This window comes from Misgurnus anguillicaudatus, chromosome 9, assembly GCF_027580225.2.
Source record: "Misgurnus anguillicaudatus chromosome 9, ASM2758022v2, whole genome shotgun sequence".
Lineage (NCBI taxonomy): Eukaryota > Metazoa > Chordata > Actinopteri > Cypriniformes > Cobitidae > Misgurnus > Misgurnus anguillicaudatus.
Window position 1 is genome coordinate 20,555,713 of NC_073345.2, and position 21,788 is coordinate 20,577,500.

Here is a 21,788-nt window from a genome sequence, read left to right on the forward strand (position 1 = left end):
GCAACAGTGGCGCAGTGATACTTGTGATGCGGTCTGAACCGTGGGTTTACCGTGGTATTTTATCACGGCTTAGAATGCATTTCAACCAATCAGAATGAAGAACCAGAACGAGCCGTTTTATAATGTAGATTTTACATTGTTATTTACTGGCAACATTTTGTTCAAAGTTAAATGAACATGAAACATTTTTTGACTTTATCTTCTACAGTAAGTTACTGGCAAAATTACAGCAAATTTTTTAGAGCGTATAGGTGAAGAGATAATGTATAGTATCCCTGCTGAAAAAAACACCATAGACCAGCATCATTCCCATGCTGGTTCGGTGCTGGTTTAGCTGGTGGTCAAAACACATCATATGCTGATCTTGCTGGTATGACCAACATGGGATGCTGATGCTGGTATGCTGATGACCACCAGCTAAACCAGCACTGAACCAGCATGGGAATGCTGGTGGTCACCAACACACCAGCACCAAAACACAACATAAGCTGGTATTGCTGGTATGCTGTTTTTTCCAGCAGGGATGACCGTAGTATTTTCTTAACAATATTGTCCGTTTTTTCTGATTATTTTTTATGGTTGTTTGTTGTTATTTACTGTAATTGTAACCTGTACTGGATACAGTATTTTATGTTTGTCTGTTGTTTGCTGAGCTAACAGTATTATGGACTGTAATAGCATGACAACTGGGACATGTTTTGTTGTGATTCTCCATGTTGACTGATTTGGGTATATGGAGAGAAATTAATGATATTTTTTCTCAGTCTGCAATATTGGTCTTGTATAGTGTTTGGTAAACTATTGTATTGTTGCACTTTTTCTTTGTACTTCATTTGCGGTACTCTAATCAATAAGAATTAGACTCGCTAAAAGTGTTTAAGGTTAGCAACAGCAGTGTGTAAAAAGATTGAAGTCTTATGAAAAGTGTGTGTTTCTTATGGTAACAAAATATTGTTTTTATAAAGTTGTGTATAGTTTTGACAAAAGTGTTCCATTTTGCAAATGATCTGAAGTGTTGTGCTACTTTGGTGTAGGGTTGTGTTAATTGTGTGTAGTGTTTTGACAAACCAGGCCCTGTTTTCACCATTGTGCTTAAGCAATCATAAAAAACTGTAACATCTCTCTCTTTTAATCCACTCTCTTGTTATCTAATGAGGTCCAGTCTTAAAGGGATACTTCACCGATTTAGCATTCAGCTTTGTATCTGTAGAAACCCGGCAGTATTACTGAATGACCATGTTTCCCTCCATCATTTCAAAATCGTCATATTACATCATCGGAGGACTTTTTTGCAGAACCAAAATGCAGATATCTCTCCTCTCAGGGTGAAATGAGGGAGGGAAACATGGTCATTCAGTAATACTGCCGGGATTCTACAGATACAAAGCTGAATGCTAAATCGGTGAAGTATCCCTTTAACCTAGTGACTTCCTTTCAAAACCACAAGACCTAAAAGAGTCTTCTGAAAGCTACATAAAAGTACTGTATGACACAAAGCTAAAGTACATGTTAGAGAAAATATATTTCCTTGTGGTCACACCCTGCTATATAAAAAGCCAGTTTGCAGAGAGTCAGTCATCAGCGTTGAGAACAACATCAGTGGTAAGTTACCATTTTGTCTTTGTTAAAATATTTCTGCTGCTTGTATATAAAGTCCATAAAATCTTATAATAACCAGATGAAATGTAACATTTTATTTTATACCTTAAACATCTTTAATTACTTATGTTTCTGTTTTTATGCTATTGCATTTATCATAATTTGTACAGGTGTAAACATGTGGGCTGAAGATGACTTGGGTCCAGGTGCGCCACCATGCCTCCAAAGTTTCATTGAACCCTCTGCAAATAGAGTCTACACAATGTATCATGGCACATCTAGAGAAGCTGCAAAAAGTATACAAAGAGATGGCTTTCGTCAGTCTGCTAATGGCATGCTCGGCCGTGGTGTCTATCTCAGTCGAGATCTAGCAAAGGCCTCCAGATACCCTCTAAATCTAGCTGAGAATCAGAGAGCGGTTATAAGAGTCAAGGTCAATGTTGGGAGAGTGAAGAAGATCGACTATCAAAATCACCCAATGCAGAAGACCTGGCATGATCGCGGGTATGATACTGCTTGGTGCCCTCCAAACTGTGGTATGGTGCCAAGTGGTCTTGAGGAAGATTGTGTTTGGGATCCAGAAAGAATCACAATCATTGATGTAATCTACCCAAGATAAGTATATTTGGTTTCTTGAATGAAGAGTTGGTGGAGCTATCATTTTAAATGTTACACTAACTGTTTAATGCAAACTTCATGTTTTTAAAATGATGTTCATATTGTACCAAATGTTCTGACCTTGAATTGTGTACAAACTAATTAAACATACTTCTGGCATATATCTTTAAATTGTTTTTATTTTTTATTCCATGAATCTATAAAACAAAAATAAAATATGAATCATATAAACTGTTAAGACAGTCATGTAACAAATATTTAGACTGTAAAAACATAAAATATAAATTCCCTTTCTTTGAATCTGCTTAATAATGCAATGACTTATTTTCTAAGTTTTGGTGTAATATGACTCCATCTAGCACATGAACTTTATCTTATCACATTTCTGCTTATAATAGATTTGCATTATAAATAGAAATTCTGGCTGGGCACAGGAAATATAAAGCATCTTTAGGTTTCATTCTTCGTTCCACATATCTGGTATTTCTTTAACTATTTATTACTCACACCCATTTAGCTTTCAGCATTCATCTTTCATAGAAGTAAAATTTAAGCCCTGTACAAACATAAAGCTGAGCAGTACATATACATTGGAATAAAAGGAAATCTGCTTTGAATGTTGATTAAAACAAAATATCTACAAACATGCATATTTTTTTTAATACCACATAAAGAGAGGGAACCCTCAAATAATGTTAATAGCAATTTGATGAAAAGACTGCTTTGAATGTTGATTAAAACAAATATAAACCAAAAGCTAAATATGAAAGCTTTTTTACACACCCTGACTTGGTGGCAGGGGGTGGTGCTGCCCCATGCAGTATTGTTTATTATAAACCCCTTTACATTCTCTCACAGCTGTTAATAGTTTTCAACTGGGTGGAGTGGGGACAGGAAGGAAACTTAAACAATACGAACATTTTGGGATTAAATAAGAAATACAGCTTTCACTTTTCACCATTAATTTTAAAATGATAAAATATGATTTTTAAAAATCAATAGAAATTTTTAATGAAAATTTACTCAGACTACAGCACTGAGGGTCATAAACGTTTTACATTTAACTATTACTTTTTCAGGAGAATCAGAGACGGTTGAGATGTAAAATTCTCTTCAAAGTATTTTATTAAAGAATTGTGTCAGACAGCTTGAAACACAATACTGGTCATAGGGTGTATACACCTGCATTGGTAAAATGATGATGACAATGACTATGACAATGACCCCGTTCTGAGTTTCTCAGTGGTTTAAATAGTGCCCCAGTTTTAGTAGCCCTCCCATTAGAACAATCTGTTTGTACTGTGCCTGTATCTTTGCGACCTTTAAGTTGCTACACAAAAAGACAGCCATTGCTGGTAAAACACAGTGCCTTTGTTTCTAACGCATCATACAGCTATCTTGCTACTTTCACAAAGGTCACATGTCCCCCATCCGGGCCTAGCTGTGGAAAAACACTGTCATGTGCAAGCATCAGAGAGATAACTTAATTCATTTAGACCTCACCAACACATTCTTTATATAAAACATTTATACTAAACAAGATAAAACCCTCAAAATTTCTCTACCATAGTAAAAGAAGAAAATCTACTGTTTTGTAAACCCCTGAATGAGATGCTGTAAAAACCCCTGTTTGCAGAAAGTGTTTAATCAGAGTTACAGTTTTTTACGATTGCTTACTAAAATTTAACTTGTCCCACAATTAGCAAAACCTTACACTCAAGAAGCAAAACACAAGGCTAGATTTGCACAACTGTTAGCACATTGTCAGCTTCACTCTATTTGCAAAACATTACACACAGTGATTTGCAAAACACTTAACACTTAACTATTTATTACTCACACCCTTTTAGCTTTCAGCATTCATCTTTCACAGATGTAAAAGTTGAGCCCTCTGGGATCCTGACTACAATGCCTCTGTGTTTAATCGGGTATTATTTTTATATAAATTCAATCACGTTTTGACCTTCTTACTATTCGGAATTTATAAAGAGTAACTTCTCTGTCTCTTCATATGCAGGTTAACTGCTTTAGCACCGAATTCACTCCTAGAAAACATGGTGCAGAGAAGGGAGTCCCCTTCTGCATTCAGATAGACACCTTTGCAGCCAGCAAGCTGGGGGAATATGTTATGCACTCCGCCAGCTGCCAGGTCAAAGTATTTAAGGTCGAGCTGTCAGAAAGATAACTTTTGAATCTAAAATGTGAGCATTGTGATGGCTTTAGACTTTAAAACATAGATTAAACAATTATATGTGAACCTGGAACTGAAATTGAGATTGATACATCAGCTGAAAGCTGCACAAATAGGCTCTCCACTGATGTATAGTTTGTAAGGATATTTGTCATCATCACAATGCAATATTATTAAATATGAATATTTAAAGGAACAGTATGTAGGATTGTGGCCAAAACTGGTACTGCAATCACACAACTGGTGGCCAATACACAACATGACAACATAAACATCAGTTGAGGGCTGCAACTCCACTTTTTAAATGACACTATCCTGGCCAGACCACTATTGTCAGTGATATAAGTATTTGAAATTAAAATTATTTCTTAATGTCTAGTGACATATCAGGGCCATTTTATGATTAATTGATATACATTTCTTACATTTCTTTCATACTGTTCCTTTAATACAATGGATCTGTTTGGAAAACTGTCATTATTTTATAATTTTTGTAAATCCGCCTGGTGGTCCAGAAATGACACTGTAACTTAATTGATCAGAAAATGTCATCTTGCACTTTTCTTCTCAAGCCAAAAGGCGCAGATCGCAAACTTAAGAATGACCAAGAGAAAATTGAGAAAAAAAAGGTCAGCAAGATTGCTGCATCTAGCGGTGAGATTGTGAATTGCAACCAATTGCTCAGTCCACAGCTCACCCCTCCCTTTCGAAACGCATAGTGAAGCTACGGTAGCCACCACATGACAAACATATCAATGTCTAAGACAACATAGTGACAAAATGCCATCTATAAGACTACTAGAAACATGCCGACGACTTCCATGTAAGGAGACCCGCAGTGTATGTAGATAAAAACGACTCATTCTGAGATAATAATAACAATACGATTAATGTTGTAAAGTCTTTATACACCACTAATAATATAGTTATGTATATTATATTGCATTTCTGTCATAGATCCTTCTAAATGTTACACAGTGCACCTTTAACTTGGCCGATCTGATGAGATCTTTCAAGCTGGCAGTCTATATCAAACTCTCTCAAAGTCTCCTACAAGTACATCTCTCCTTTGACTGACCATAGTAAAATATTAGGCTTTCTTGCACAAACAAGATGTGACTGAAGTTCACGTGTTTGCATGCTGAACAATCCACATTGTAAACAAGGTCAAGGGGTGAAACTAAAAAAAGTCGTCTTAATGTGGTATAATTTCCTTTCCTCTCTTTAAGTGCTTCCCTTGGCCTGAATCCACATCTGACAACACTACAAGAAACATTCCATTTCCTGTTTATCCCAGCAGTCTTGCTTCATACTTTCTAGAGGGGTGAGTCCTGGCATTGACTATACTTGTTTCTTCCATACAAGATAAAAGCATTAACACCCAAAAAGCCCACTCCTCTCCCATCTTATTGCGTTTATAGAAACCGCTCTCCAGACCAACAGGGGGAGCTACTCCTGCCCAGCTACTCTGATAAAACTATTTTAAGATCAGCTGCGTCCGAAAACTCTAAATTGCTGCCTTCTGAGGCAGCTTTCCAAGGCAGGAAGGCATCAAGGCATGTCCGAATTCAATGTTTGGTTTACTTCCTGTCTCCTGAGATACCTATGAGTGGACGTACATTAAGAATGTGATTGGTCGAGCCCGGTCGAGTTTGAAAAAATAAAATGGCGGCCAATGACGCGACTGGACCACCAATTTAGTGTAAATAAAGGTAGATTTTCACTTTTTACACATTTTAATTGCTTTTCTAGCGAAAAATTAGTATTGTAGTTTTCAAATATGTGATTAGTTATCACAAAGGCGCTCTCTGTTTAAATTTCAAACACGCTGGGGAGGTGAGCTGTCTCTTTAAATAAACACTGCGTCACCATGATCCAAATTTTATGCTTCATAATCATGTTGTTTGATCTTTTCGCTTTAATGTCTGTCAGGTGCGTACAACCACGTCTCACTGTCTATGTATCTCAGCTGCAGAATAGATATCAATCACATGCCAAAGGAGGGGCTGATGGAGGTAAGAGACAGCACAGTGTTTATGATACCTGTGACATGCAGGAACCATTCAGACATATTCCTAATACTCCGGCTTTTCATTTTTTTTGTTTGTAGTCTACTATGCCCTCTACCTAGAGGACCTTACTGTGTTTGAGCTTGCTGAGAAGATGGCCCTCACAGCACATTCATCATGTATACAGACAAGGGCCAACAAGGATTTACGACTTGGTTTCGGATGCGGTAAGAGGGCAGAAGTTGGTCCTATAAATTAGCTAGAAGTTTTGGGTTTTGAAAAGCAGGTTTTCATGTTAGCAACAGACTTTTCCCTCATAATCCATAATCAATCAAGCTACTGATTGTTAAAATAGAGAGCCTGAAAATATAATTATCCAGGAATATAATACAAATACTGTATTTGTTCAGATGGTGCAGAACTTCACAGAGGAGACCAGCTTCATAATCAGCACTTTGAAAGGTAACTTTATGGACTTGACACTTATCTCAACTATACTGATAGCTTTTTGTTTGTCAGGTTGTACTTATCAGGAGAAAATAAACCAGATGTCCATTGCTTAAATGTGCTTTTATAAGCAGGACTTAGATACAAATATGAAGTTAATCAGTGTGTTTTTAAGAATACAATATGTTTGTGTCGCAATTGAATGGATCTGACTTTTAAAAGTGTCTTAAATCACAAGCTACAATGTAAAAAACTAATCCAATTAATGGGTTCACATTTAAAGGCGGAGTCCACGATGTTTGAAAAACGGTTTGGAGAAGGAGACGGGCCGACTACCAAAACACACTTATAGCCAATCAAATCAAATCAAATGCCGGGTTGTGTATGTGTGGGGCGGGTCTATCAACAGAAGGTCCAGATTCTATTGGGGTAGGGGCGTGTTTGTTTAGGTGATTTCAAATATCAACAGTGGCTTTCAAACAACATGGACTCCGCCTTTAATTCATAACGTCCTTGTGCTTATTATAATACTGTATTTGGTTAATGTTCGCTCTTTTTTTAACTGTGTGATTGCAGATGAAAGTACCATGTTGTACTGAAGTGACCAGCTACTAGAAAATTATGAATCCTATTAGCTTATTTTAACAGACTGTGTAATTTTAAGTTGTATATCACCTGCAAGAATGTGATGTGAATAAACAGAGAAGAGCTTTGTATAACTGTACACTTCAGTTTTTTTAAGAGAAAATGTTATCAAAGTTGATACTTAAATTTTTTATTAATTATAATATTAATTATTTGTGCACTTTTTATGTTTTATCATTTAGAAGACATTTTGATGGATGATGATGGGCACACAGTTGACGGGATCCATTGACTTTTATAGTATTTGTTTATCCTACTATGGACGTCAGTGGATACTGTTGATTGTGTTCCTATTATCCTTTATCTAAATATCTTCTTTTGTGTTTAACAGAATAAATAAACTCATATAGTTTTTAAACGGTGAATGATAACAGCGTTTATTTTTGAGTGAACTATCCCTTGAGTGATTGCTGTTGACATTTTTATCATTTTCGCTTTTTTGTCTGTGAAGTTTTTATTTTTCTGTTGTAACTTTTGAACAACAATTTTTTTTCAAATAGATATTTCTATACTACTACAATCTAAGCAAGCTGTTTTTCTTCATTAGATACATAACAACATATATTATTTTTATGGTGCTTAATTTTATCAAAACATAATCTGCATGTCATGCATATGTGTTATTTACACTGGGGACATGCCCCCACCACTTTTTGAAATCGCTGATTTTGTCCCCACCACTTTTTGAAAGAATTTGGTTAAAATGTTCTGAAAATCAAACAATACCTGTGCGACTTACACTGCAAAAATGACTTTGGAATAAGAAAAATGCTCTTGATTTAAAGGTGCAGTGTGTAATTTTAGAAGGATCTCTTGACAGAAATGCAAAATAATATACAAAACGTATTATCAGGGGTGTATAAAGACCTTTCATAATGAATCATTGTGTTTTTATTACCTTAGAATGAGACGTTTTTATCTACATACAAAGAGGGTCCCCTTATGTGGAAGTCGCCATTTTGTGCCACCATGTTTCTACAGAAGCCCTTAACGGGCAAACTTTTTTTACTAGGTTGTCTCCCACAATGACATTTTTCCGGTGGCGTCTACTGTAGCTTTTCTATGCGTTTCAAAAGCAAGGGGTGAGCAGTGGACTGAGCCATAGGTTGCAATTCGCAACCTCATCACTAGATGTCACTGGAAGTTACACACTGCACCTTTAAGTTTTCATGAAAAATGTTAACTTATTTTAAGAAAAATTTTCTTATTCCATTGGCAGATTTTTTGCTTGTTTTAAAGGGATACACTGCAAAAAATTAGTTTCAAGAAAACATTTTTAGACAAAAAATATCAAATGTAAGTAATTTTGTACATAAAACAAGCAAAAAAATCTGCCAATGGGGTAAGCAAAAAAATCTTGAACATTTTTCTTAAACACTTTATTCAAGAAAATTTCAAGAAAAATTAGCTTACCCCATTGGCCGTATTTTTTTTTGCATGTTTTGGGGACAAATTCAGTTAAATTTGGTATTTTTGGTCTAACAACTAGACTTATTGTCTTAGGTCATTTTGCTCATCAAGAAAAAGCATCTTAATTTAAGAATTTTCAGATATTTTTACTGAAAGTCATTTTTTGAAGTGTACGACTAGTTTTGTGGTCCAGGGTCACATATGTTGCGTTGTGTGCTTATGGTGTGTTTTCTTTTACATATGTAATGAATTTCATTGTAATCATTGAAATTGTTGTAGGGACTGTTACATGTGCAGTCAACATTGTTGAGGTTTTTATGCTGAGTATTTTCGTTTTGTTGACTGGCCTACGCTATGCGCCATTATTCAATATGTTTCCAGTCCTGCTGTAATGCTTTTTCATCTGATCTTTTTTCCCCACCACTTTTCAACACAAACTGACGCCCCTGATGTCATGTAACTACACAACACTACAAGATGTACAAATCTGGAATGGACAGATGTGTTTTGTACCAATGAATTACCGGAGAATTATCCAGATGATAATTGAATAACATATTAAAATATCAACAATGTAAAATGCCATTTATAAAAACTTTAAAACGGACAAAAATAAATGTCTTTATAAAGTTTAACATAACAATGCTATTTAATTATTGAAATATTTTCTTATATTCTCAGTAGGATTTCAAGTAATTTAGGTCAATGGGGTTCGGCTGACAAAGATAAAATCAGTGGGAAGGGTCTTGAGATGAATTCTCGGATAAATATATAGTGTATTCAATGAAATCAAACAGTATACAGTTGTAAATATAAGGGATTTCCCCGTCCCTTACGACGTGACACGATGACATAATTCATTACGTCACATAGAATGTCTGGTCTCTCAGGGAACCGAGGTTACTGTAGTAACCGATATGTTTACACTCTTGTTGGGTTATTTTATGGTAAGAAGAAAAACAGTCAGGTGGCTCAACCGCTCCGCTAAAGATCCACTTATTTCGATGATCCACTTCGTGTTTTCCCGCCCGCTCTGCAGCATCTTTCTCACAAGCTGTAGTGGAGGCGACAGTTCCCGAAGTTCGTTTGCATTAACAGGTAGGTTCATTACATTACTTCAGTTGTCGATCCGCTGAATTAGTAATTTGGTAGAACAACTTAGCAATCAAATAACAATAAAAATCCACACTTAGAATTACAATGCTTGTCTAATCAAATAAATGTACCCGATCAAATCCAGCTAAAACCAGCATAAGCTGGTAGCTGGTTTAAGCTGGTTTTCTCAGCCTGGCAAAACCAGCTAAAACCAAGCTGGGAGACCAGCTTAAACCAGTTTGTGCTGGTTTTAGATGGATTTTTCAGTAGGGATCTAATATAAGTAACACAAAATGTCTGTTGTTGGCACACTTTGTAGACAAAAAACAAACCAACAATGCCTTCACAAAAAAGTAGACAGAGACAGAGGGTTAAGGATGGGAAGGCTGCTAAAGGCAATTCAACATTGCAACTGGATTCAAATCTCCATCAAGCCAGCAGGTAAGTCGTATAATATAAGGTGACCAGATTTTTAAAATTAAAACCGGGGACATTTCCTAGTTAAATTATCAAAATATCATTAAAATCTCATTTGTTGTTATCTATGAATTACAAAATGGGGACAAAATGTTTTTTGAAAGTTTTCCTCTTTTTATTGTTGTGGGTTCACTGCAAAAATGACTTACTTCTTACTTAATAGTATTTTTGTCGTATTTTCAGCTCAAATATCAAAAAAATCTTAAATCAAGATGCATTTTCTTGATAAGCAAAATCCCCTATGAAAAATATAGATAAGTGAATTTGTGCTTAAAACATGCAAAAAAATAATTTCTTGAATTAAGTTGTGGCAGATTTTTTTAAGCACAAATTTGATATTTTGGTCTAAAAATTAGACTTATATTCTTAGGTCATTTTGCCCATCAAGAAAATGCAAAAGATTTTATTTATATTTGTACTGAAAACAAGAGAAAAATACTAATAAGAAAGTAATTTTTGCAGTGTTTCTAATTGAATATTTTCTGTATCCTATTTTCCCCGTTTTTTACAAGAGACATACCCCATCATCAAAAATGACTTCTAATGTACTACTTCAGCTGATTTCATTACATTGTAAACGTGAAGAACAGAATGAATAATGCAAAATGTAAACATATTTAGCCTACACAGAACAAATGCTCCGTAACATACGATCAGTTCACTTCATTGGTTTATTATTTTAATTTAACATGAGTAGTTAGTACCTTAAGCCCCCATAATTTAACTGTTTTCATATCTTATGATAACTTGATTGATGATAATGACGCTTTCTCATATGTCTCGTAGTAAATTCTTCATCGCAAAATCAGTGGCGTGCGCAACTAATAAGTAGCTCGCGGGCGCGGCCCCCTCTACTGGTGAAAATAATCATTACATGATTGCTCCGGTCTGGTACTACATGTTGATCGGGTTTTTCAGTGTATTTGCTGGTTGTTTTGGACATGCTGTAAAACGGGGACATTTCCGGGGACAGCTTCAATCAGGGACAGAACACCAAAAAACGGGACTGTCCCCGGAAAACGGGGACGTCTGGTCACCTTAGTATAATAGAATATTTAGCAGTTTGTCAAACTTTAATTCTTGTAATTAAGTATATTTATCTTAACCTCCCAAGACCTGGGGCCTCATTTATAAAACTGTGCGTAGGATCCTTACTTAAAGTCTACATACGCACAAAAGCTAAAAATGGCATACACCAAAAAATATCAAGACTTATAAAACAAAGCAATGTTCTCTTTAAAAATCACAGATCACCTGCAAGTGTGCGTGAATGAATCATCCTAATATCCCACCCTGCAAGCCCTTTCTCCCATCAAGTTTTTTTTGTTTATAAATCACAACCTTTGCGTGGGAACTGGCGTAAGCACGTTTCCAGCCCCGTTTTGTGCGTACGCACGCTTTATAAATGAGGCCCCTGGTGTGTCCACATACGTGGAAATCAAAATTTTTTGTTTTTGCACCCTAATACTTAATTCTGTGTAACTGGAACCTGTTGTACACAAACATGAACAATTACACTGCTTTATGTTCAAAGAAAAATATTTGGATATTATATTTATTTGTTCTTCCTAACCCCAAATAGCTGGAAGAAATCTAAAATCCAAACCAAAGCTTGGGTATTAGGAGGTTAATAACATTATAATCACTTATGCTAGTCATCTGTAACACACAGACCCGTTTTATTAAAAAACAAATCAATAGTACCACCCCCCTCTACATAACGTTAGCCCTTTTTTGGTTTGGGCCACTGTCCCTCAAACTGTCCGTGCACGGCCTTCAGTAAAGGTGCAAAGAATGCATTGAACTAATATGTTGAAGGAGTCCAGGGCCATATGCAGGATTTTATAATTACCGAGGTCCATAAAAATCTTATTTCTCTGCTCTACATATATGAATTTTAATACATCACAAAACCAAAGAATCAAACAACTATAGATTTCAAACCATGTCAGTATGCAGAAGACTTGCGTTGTACATTAGGAATACATTGTAAAAATTATTTTACTATCCTGGGCACACTGGGCTGTGTCAGTAAAGTAAACACAATAACTGAATATAGGATCATTTTAGTGAATTAACTGAAGGCTATCAATAGTTAATTTATTAAATGAATTCACAATATGCACACACTTAATAATATGCTGAACTACAACATCAGTAATGCAGTGGTGAAACTTGAATTGTAGAAATGGGCTGGCCAAGGCTACTTTAGGGGGTCCATATCCCATTAAAGAAAACTGTAATTATCACTACGATCACTTCACATTACCCCACATTAGATAAATATTTTTCTGGCCCTGCATGTATTACTGCATGCATTATACTAACTGTAAGATTTATTTATTAATTTTAAACTTCTCACATCTGATTTACTGTCTGTTAATGAAGTAAAAGGCTTCTTGTTAACTGCAATAACTTTAGTTAAAGTTGTTCAGGAAATCAAAATTCCATGATAAACCTTAAACTTACTTTAAATAGCTTAGCTCAACACAGAAGTTACAGTCAGGACGAGTGAGTGATTTTTTCTTCTTTTGTTATTTTTATTAACTTTAATGACTTCAACAGGTTTTTTTTAGGCTTTAAGACCAAATTCAAAAAATTGTTTAAGCCAAAAGAAGAACATGGGCTCATTTAAACTCCATTCAGGTTCAACACAATTAATCTAATTATTATACAGTAAAAATATCACTTCAAGAATAAAAGGGTGGGGTTGAATTACGGGATAAGTTCATATTAGTTCAATGCATTCACTGCGGTTTCATATTTCTCGTCATTAAAATGTTGTATATTAGCTGTTTTTACATATAGAAGACATGTAAATTTGAAAATATTAAGTTTCAAACACAAATAGATCTTTTAAAAAGTAAAGACGTTGGACATCACACTGCAGGGAACATTTGCATAACACTGCCCTAGTGCAGGGATTCCCAAAGTGTGGTGCGCGCACCCCCAGGGGTACGCGAGCTGCCACCAGGGGGTGCGCGAGAAGAAAAATGTAATGGCGGTCTGTTTCTTTAAGTGGGATTTTTCCATACAATAAATAAATAAAAAAAAATGAACAGTAAACATTTCCTAAATTCTATAATTAATTAGTTTTTGATAGAAACGTAAAAGACAGCTGCTGTCTTTTTCTACGCACTGCTCTTCTGTTATGCACTGCGTGCCAACTCGTTTCATTCATTCCATATATATTATAAATATGCTTAACTGGCTGAAATCAGGGAAACTGTCAAGTGTGGGACGTCTTATGATAAAGTTGTTCGTCACGAAGGAGGAGAGGGACCAAGAGAGAGAGACTTTTTTATAGCAAAAATAGAAATAATGAAATGTGACGAGACATGGACACGTCTAATGCACAGGATACGCGAGCAATGTGTTTTCATGCATGGTAAAGAGACCGCCAATGAATTATATAATGAAATACATAAATACTTACAAAGACACTGTAGAGAACTTATTAAAAGCTTTCATTTAATTTTGTTTTAAACTTGAGCTGTTATAATGAATCTGCAAACTATTATACACCTTTTGCGCGAACAGTAAAGGCTTTCGTGAATGATGGGTCTGCACGTTACGCACACATCTAGGAGAGCGCACTGGTAAACATGAGGAAACTCTCATATATCTTCTATTAGCTGACGGCAGAAAGTGTATGTTTTTTACCATTGTAAACTCGAATGGCATCTAAATATCACAGTGGTTAAACGCATACACGGGGTGCGCATAATCTACGGTGAGCGAAGCTGTGTCTGGTCATAGTTTCAGATGGTGCAACACGCGTAAATATTTTTCACAATGTCAGACGTAGCTAAGCTCGACGTAGGACTAACACCTTCTTAGCTGTTGCAACCGGCCCCTGGTTATTTGCGCATGATTCAACATGAGTCTTTAAAGACAAATCTTCTTAGCTTTTTTTTTTTAAGTGGGGATTGGGGGTGCGCCAGCCCGGTTGGGACATAGAAGGGGGTGCGCAGGAAATAAAGTTTGGGAACCCCTGCCCTAGTGTATACACAAATAAAGAAGGTATAGTATTGTTGCTGCATCGGCAGAGTTGAGAGAGGCTCGACAGAGTCGCGTCGGCAACGTTAACGTTGAACGTTGGGACGGATTCGACGGAGTCGTGCCGACGCGCTTGGCACTTGACTCGACGGAGTCGCGTCGGCAATGTTAACGTTGAACGTTGGGACGGACTCGAAGGAGTAGTGCCGACGCGCTTGGCACTTGACTCGACGGAGTCGCGTCGGCAACGTTAACGTTGAACGTTGGGACGGACTCGAAGGAGTCGTGCCGACGCGCTTGGCACTTGACTCGACGGAGTCGCGTCGGCAACGTTAACGTTGAACGTTGGGACGGACTCGAAGGAGTCGTGCCGACGCGCTTGGCACTTGACTCGACGGAGTCGCGTCGGCAACGTTAACGTTGAACGTTGGGACGGACTCGAAGGAGTCGTGCCGACGCGCTTGGCACTTGACTCGACGGAGTCGCGTCGGCAACGTTAACGTTGAACGTTGGGACGAACTCGAAGGAGATGTGCCGACGCGCTTGGCACTTGACTCGACGGAGCCGCGTCGGCAACGTTAACGTTGAACGTTGGGACGGACTAGAAGGAGTCGTGCCGACGCGCTCGGCACTTGACTCGACGGAGTCCCGTCCGCAACGTTAACGTTGAACGTTGGGACGGACTCAAAGGAGTCGTGCCGACGCGCTCGGCACTTGACTCGACGGAGTCGCGTTGGCAACGTTAACGTTGAACGTTGGGACGGACTCGAAGGAGTCGGCAACGTTAACGTTGAACGTTGGGACGGACTCGAAGGAGTCGTGCCGACGCGCTCGGCACTTGATTCGACGGAGTCGCGTCGGCAACGTTAACGTTGAACGTTGGGACGGACTCGAAGGAGTCGTGCCGACGCGCTTGGCACTTGACTCGACGGAGTCGCGTCGGCAACGTTAACGTTGAACGTTGGGACGGACTCGAAGGAGTCGTGCCGACGCGCTTGGCACTTGACTCGACGGAGTCGCGTCGGCAACGTTAACGTTGAACGTTGGGACGAACTCGAAGGAGATGTGCCGACGCGCTTGGCACTTGACTCGACGGAGCCGCGTCGGCAACGTTAACGTTGAACGTTGGGACGGACTAGAAGGAGTCGTGCCGACGCGCTCGGCACTTGACTCGACGGAGTCCCGTCCGCAACGTTAACGTTGAACGTTGGGACGGACTCGAAGGAGTCGTGCCGACGCGCTCGGCACTTGACTCGACGGAGTCGCGTCGGCAACGTTAACGTTGAACGTTGGGACGGACTCGAAGGAGTCGTGCCGACGCGCTCGGCACTTGACTCGACGGAGTCGCGTTGGCAACGTTAACGTTGAACGTTGGGACGGACTCGAAGGAGTCGGCAACGTTAACGTTGAACGTTGGGACGGACTCGAAGGAGTCGTGCCGACGCGCTCGGCACTTGATTCGACGGAGTCGCGTCGGCAACGTTAACGTTGAACGTTGAACGTTGGGACGGACTCGAAGGAGTCGTGCCGACGCGCTCGGCACTTGATTCGACGGAGTCGTGTCGGCAACGTTAACGTTGAACGTTGGGACGGACTCGAAGGAGTCGTGTCGACGCGCTTGGCACTTGACTCGACGGAGTCGCGTTGGCAATGTTAACGTTGAACGTTGGGACGGATTCGATGGAGTCGTGCCGACGCGCTTGGCACTTGACTCGACGGAGTCGCGTCGGCAACGTTAACGTTAACGTTGAACGTTGGGACGGACTCGAAGGAGTCGTGCCGACGCGCTCGGCACTTGACTCGACGGAGTCGCGTCGGCAACGTTAACGTTGAACGTTGGGACGGACTCGAAGGAGTCGTGCCGACGCGCTCGGCACTTGACTCGACGGAGTCCCATCGGCAACGTTAACGTTGAACGTTGGGACGGACTCGAAGGAGTCGTGCCGACGCGCTCGGCACTTGACTCGACGGAGTCCCGTCGGCAACGTTAACGTTGAACGTTGGGACGGACTCGAAGGAGTCGTGCCGACGCGCTCGGCACTTGACTCGACGGAGTCGCGTCGGCAACATTAACGTTGAACGTTGGGACGGACTCGAAGGAGTCGTGCCGACGCGCTCGGCACTTGACTCGACGGAGTCGCGTCGGCAACGTTAACGTTGAACGTTGGGACGGACTCGAAGGAGTCGTGCCGACGCGCTCGGCACTTGACTCGACGGAGTCGCGTCGGCAACGTTAACGTTGAACGTTGGGACGGACTCGAAGGAGTCGTGCCGACGCGCTCGGCACTTGACTCGACGGGGTCCCGTCGGCAACGTTAACGTTGAACGTTGGGACGGACTCGAAGGAGTCGTGCCGACGCGCTCGGCACTTGACTCGACGGAGTCCCGTCGGCAACGTTAACGTTGAACGTTGGGACGGACTCGAAGGAGTCGTGCCGACGCGCTTGGCACTTGACTCGACGGAGTCGCGTCGGCAACGTTAACGTTGAACGTTGGGACGGACTCGAAGGAGTCGTGCCGACGCGCTCGGCACTTGACTCGACGGAGTCGCGTCGGCAACGTTAACGTTGAACGTTGGGACGGACTCGAAGGAGTCGTGCCGACGCGCTCGGCACTTGATTCGACGGAGTCGTGTCGGCAACGTTAACGTTGAACGTTGGGACGGACTCGAAGGAGTCGTGCCGACGCGCTCGAAGGAGTCGTGCCGACGCGCTCGGCACTTGACTCAACGTTGAACTTTGGGACGGACTCGAAGGAGTCGTGCCGACGCGCTCGGCACTTGATTCGACGGAGTCGTGTCGGCAACGTTAACGTTGAACGTTGGGACGGACTCGAAGGAGTCGTGCCGACGCGCTCGGCACTTGACTCGACGGAGTCGCGTCGGCAACGTTAACGTTGAACGTTGGGACGGACTCGAAGGAGTCGTGCCGACGCGCTCGGCACTTGACTCGACGGAGTCGCGTCGGCAACGTTAACGTTGAACGTTGGGACGGACTCGAAGGAGTCGTGCCGACGCGCTCGGCACTTGACTCGACGGAGCCGCGTCGGCAACGTTAACGTTGAACGTTGGGACGGACTCGAAGGAGTCGTGCCGACGCGCTCGGCACTTGACTCGACGGAGTCGCGTCGGCAACGTTAACGTTGAACGTTGGGACGGACTCGAAGGAGTCGTGCCGACGCGCTCGGCACTTGACTCGACGGGGTCCCGTCGGCAACGTTAACGTTGAACGTTGGGACGGACTCGAAGGAGTCGTGCCGACGCGCTCGGCACTTGACTCGACGGAGTCCCGTCGGCAACGTTAACGTTGAACGTTGGGACGGACTCGAAGGAGTCGTGCCGACGCGCTCGGCACTTGACTCGACGGAGTCCCGTCCGCAACGTTAACGTTGAACGTTGGGACGGACTCGAAGGAGTCGTGCCGACGCGCTCGGCACTTGACTCGACGGAGTCGCGTCGGCAACGTTAACGTTGAACGTTGGGACGGACTCGAAGGAGTCGTGCCGACGCGCTCGGCACTTGACTCGACGGAGTCGCGTCGGCAACGTTAACGTTGAACGTTGGGACGGACTCGAAGGAGTCGTGCCGACGCGCTCGGCACTTGACTCGACGGAGTCGCGTCGGCAACGTTAACGTTGAACGTTGGGACGGACTCGAAGGAGTCGTGCCGACGCGCTCGGCACTTGACTCGACGGGGTCCCGTCGGCAACGTTAACGTTGAACGTTGGGACGGACTCGAAGGAGTCGTGCCGACGCGCTCGGCACTTGACTCGACGGAGTCCCGTCGGCAACGTTAACGTTGAACGTTGGGACGGACTCGAAGGAGTCGTGCCGACGCGCTCGGCACTTGACTCGACGGAGTCGCGTCGGCAACGTTAACGTTGAACGTTGGGACGGACTCGAAGGAGTCGTGCCGACGCGCTCGGCACTTGACTCGACGGAGTCGCGTCGGCAACGTTAACGTTGAACGTTGGGACGGACTCGAAGGAGTCGTGCCGACGCGCTCGGCACTTGATTCGACGGAGTCGTGTCGGCAACGTTAACGTTGAACGTTGGGACGGACTCGAAGGAGTCGTGCCGACGCGCTCGAAGGAGTCGTGCCAACGCGCTCGGCACTTGACTCAACGTTGAACTTTGGGACGGACTCGAAGGAGTCGTGCCGACGCGCTCGGCACTTGATTCGACGGAGTCGTGTCGGCAACGTTAACGTTGAACGTTGGGACGGACTCGAAGGAGTCGTGCCGACGCGCTCGGCACTTGACTCGACGGAGTCGCGTCGGCAACGTTAACGTTGAACGTTGGGACGGACTCGAAGGAGTCGTGCCGACGCGCTCGGCACTTGACTCGACGGAGTCGCGTCGGCAATGTTAACGTTGAACGTTGGGACGGACTCGAAGGAGTCGGGCCGACGCGCTCGGCACTTGACTCGACGGAGTCCCGTCCGCAACGTTAACGTTGAACGTTGGGACGGACTCGAAGGAGTCGTGCCGACGCGCTCGGCACTTGACTCGACGGAGTCCCGTCGGCAACGTTAACGTTGAACGTTGGGACGGACTCGAAGGAGTCGTGCCGACGCGCTCGGCACTTGACTCGACGGAGTCGCGTCGGCAACGTTAACGTTGAACGTTGGGACGGACTCGAAGGAGTCGTGCCGACGCGCTCGGCACTTGACTCGACGGAGTCCCGTCCGCAACGTTAACGTTGAACGTTGGGACGGACTCGAAGGAGTCGTGCCGACGCGCTCGGCACTTGACTCGACGGAGTCGCGTCGGCAACGTTAACGTTGAACGTTGGGACGGACTCGAAGGAGTCGTGCCGACGCGCTCGGCACTTGACTCGACGGAGTCGCGTCGGCAACGTTAACGTTGAACGTTGGGACGGACTCGAAGGAGTCGTGCCGACGCGCTCGGCATTTGACTCGACGGAGTCGCGTCGGCAACGTTAACGTTGAACGTTGGGACGGACTCGAAGGAGTCGTGCCGACGCGCTCGGCACTTGACTCGACGGAGTCGCGTCGGCAACGTTAACGTTGAACGTTGGGACGGACTCGAAGGAGTCGTGCCGACGCGCTCGGCACTTGACTCGACGGAGTCGCGTCGGCAACGTCGGCAACGTCGGCAACGTTGAACGTTGGGACGGACTCGAAGGAGTCGTGCCGACGCGCTCGGCACTTGACTCGACGGAGTCGCGTCGGCAACGTTAACGTTGAACGTTGGGACGGACTCGAAGGAGTCGTGCCGACGCGCTCGGCACTTGACTCGACGGAGTCGCGTCGGCAACGTTAACGTTGAACGTTGGGACGGACTCGAAGGAGTCGTGCCGACGCGCTCGGCACTTGACTCGAACGGAGTCCCGTCGGCAACGTTAACGTTGAACGTTGGGACGGACTCGAAGGAGTCGTGTCGACGCGCTTGGCACTTGACTCGACGGAGTCGCGTTGGCAACGTTAACGTTGAACGTTGGGACGGATTCGAAGGAGTCGTGCCGACGCGCTTGGCACTTGACTCGACGGAGTCGCGTCGGCAACGTTAACGTTCAATGTTGGGACGGACTCGAAGGAGTCGTGCCGACGCGCTTGGCACTGGACTCGACGGAGTCGCGTCGGCAACGTTAACGTTGAACGTTGGGACGGACTCGAAGGAGTCGTGCCGACGCGCTTGGCACTTGACTCGAACGGAGTCCCGTCGGCAACGTTAACGTTGAACGTTGGGACGGACTCGAAGGAGTCGTGTCGACGCGCTTGGCACTTGACTCGACGGAGTCGCGTTGGCAACGTTAACGTTGAACGTTGGGACGGATTCGAAGGAGTCGTGCCGACGCGCTTGGCACTTGACTCGACGGAGTCGCGTCGGCAACGTTAACGTTCAATGTTGGGACGGACTCGAAGGAGTCGTGCCGACGCGCTTGGCACTGGACTCGACGGAGTCGCGTCGGCAACGTTAACGTTGAACGTTGGGACGGACTCGAAGGAGTCGTGCCGACGCGCTTGGCACTTGACTCGACGGAGTCGCGTCGGCAACGTTAACGTTGAACGTTGGGACGGACTCGAAGGAGTCGTGCCGACGCGCTTGGCACTTGACTCGACGGAGTCGCGTCGGCAACGTTAACGTTGAACGTTGGGACGGACTCGAAGGAGTCGTGCCGACGCGCTTGGCACTTGACTCTACGGAGTCGCGTCGGCAACGTTAACGTTGAACGTTGGGACTGACTCGAAGGAGTCGTGCCGACGCGCTTGGCACTTGACTCGACGGAGTCGCGTCGGCAACGTTAACGTTGAACGTTGGGACAGATTCGAAGGAGTCGTGCCGACGCGCTTGGCACTTGACTCGACGGAGACGCGTTGGCAATGTTAACATTGAACGTTGGGACGGACTCGAAGGAGTCGTGCCGACGCGCTTGGCACTTGACTCGACGGAGTCACGTCGGCAACGTTGAACGTTGAACGTTGGGACGGACTCGAAGGAGTCATGCCGACGCGCTTGGCACTTGACTCGACGGAGTCGTGTCGGCAACGTTAACGCTGAACGTTGGGACGGATTCGAAGGAGTCATGCCAACGCGCTTTGGCCAACCAAAGCGATCTCATCAGCTTCTTTGTTCATGTTCACTGTGGTTTGTTGTTGTCTGAAGTCATGAACGCTAGTTGGTGCTCCAGTATAATCGGTCCGCCGAAACTCATCCAATGAGAAATGTTCTGCCGTGCAAAAATAAGTGCGATTAAAATGCGTAAAAAATGTTTAACGCGTTATTTTTTGTGTAATTAATTAATCTTAATTAACGCGTTAAAGTCCCGGCCCTAATGTAATATTTTCACCTTCTAACACATCTGTAAAAAACCCTAAATTGTCTTCTTTAAAACTGATCTAAGATGGCGGCCCCATGGCTCGACCGCGCCAGTAGGCAGTAGCGGTCGATAGGGCGTCTACTTATATGATGTCTATGATTACATAAGGCATAAAATCAAAGAAGTAGGTGACATGAATCAAACAATTGCAAGGAGATTAACGAGGAGACAAGGGGGCGGAGTCAGTGACGAGACAGTGAAAGTGTAAAGGGTTAATAAATGTTTATACAATAATTAATTGAAATTTGACACCCCCTCTATTTTTTTTAATGTGAACACCAATAGTTCAGAATCAGTTCACCGCCACACCAGCGGGTGGCGCTTGAGCGCTCCTGTGAAGCACACTATAGAGACTAGCTTTTCCCCGGGTGCGATCTCAGAAGTAAACAGATACACCAAGGGAACGACACTTATTTTGTCTGTCTCTTTATTATTTCACAGGTAAAATAATATGCAC

At 43.5% G+C, this 21,788-nt stretch overlaps 1 protein-coding gene and 1 long non-coding RNA gene across 3 annotated transcripts in view; both read left to right on the forward strand.

Annotated features, from left to right (window-relative positions):
* Window positions 1-2,214: 2,214 nt before the first annotated feature.
* On the forward strand, window positions 2,215-9,536 carry LOC141366108 (transcription factor CP2-like). Of its 2 annotated transcripts, XM_073871281.1 has the most exons (7): window positions 2,215-4,145; window positions 4,235-4,381; window positions 5,638-5,732; window positions 6,341-6,423; window positions 6,519-6,644; window positions 6,828-6,879; window positions 7,441-9,536. In XM_073871281.1, exons 2-7 carry the CDS (start codon window positions 4,346-4,348, stop codon window positions 7,442-7,444), a joined length of 396 nt encoding a protein of 131 aa, XP_073727382.1. In that variant the 5' UTR covers window positions 2,215-4,145; window positions 4,235-4,345; the 3' UTR covers window positions 7,445-9,536. The 2 variants fall into 2 exon arrangements, with proteins under 2 accessions (XP_073727382.1, XP_073727381.1); XM_073871280.1 differs by having other exon boundaries at window positions 2,215-4,381.
* A 282-nt stretch (window positions 9,537-9,818) lies between these two features.
* Window positions 9,819-21,788, forward strand: part of LOC141366110 (uncharacterized) — a 22,966-nt gene continuing 10,996 nt past the window's right edge. Inside the window, exons 1-2 of the long non-coding RNA XR_012371130.1 lie at window positions 9,819-10,017; window positions 10,334-10,455. This is a non-coding gene — a long non-coding RNA (uncharacterized lncRNA). The remainder of the gene's footprint in view (window positions 10,018-10,333; window positions 10,456-21,788) is intronic.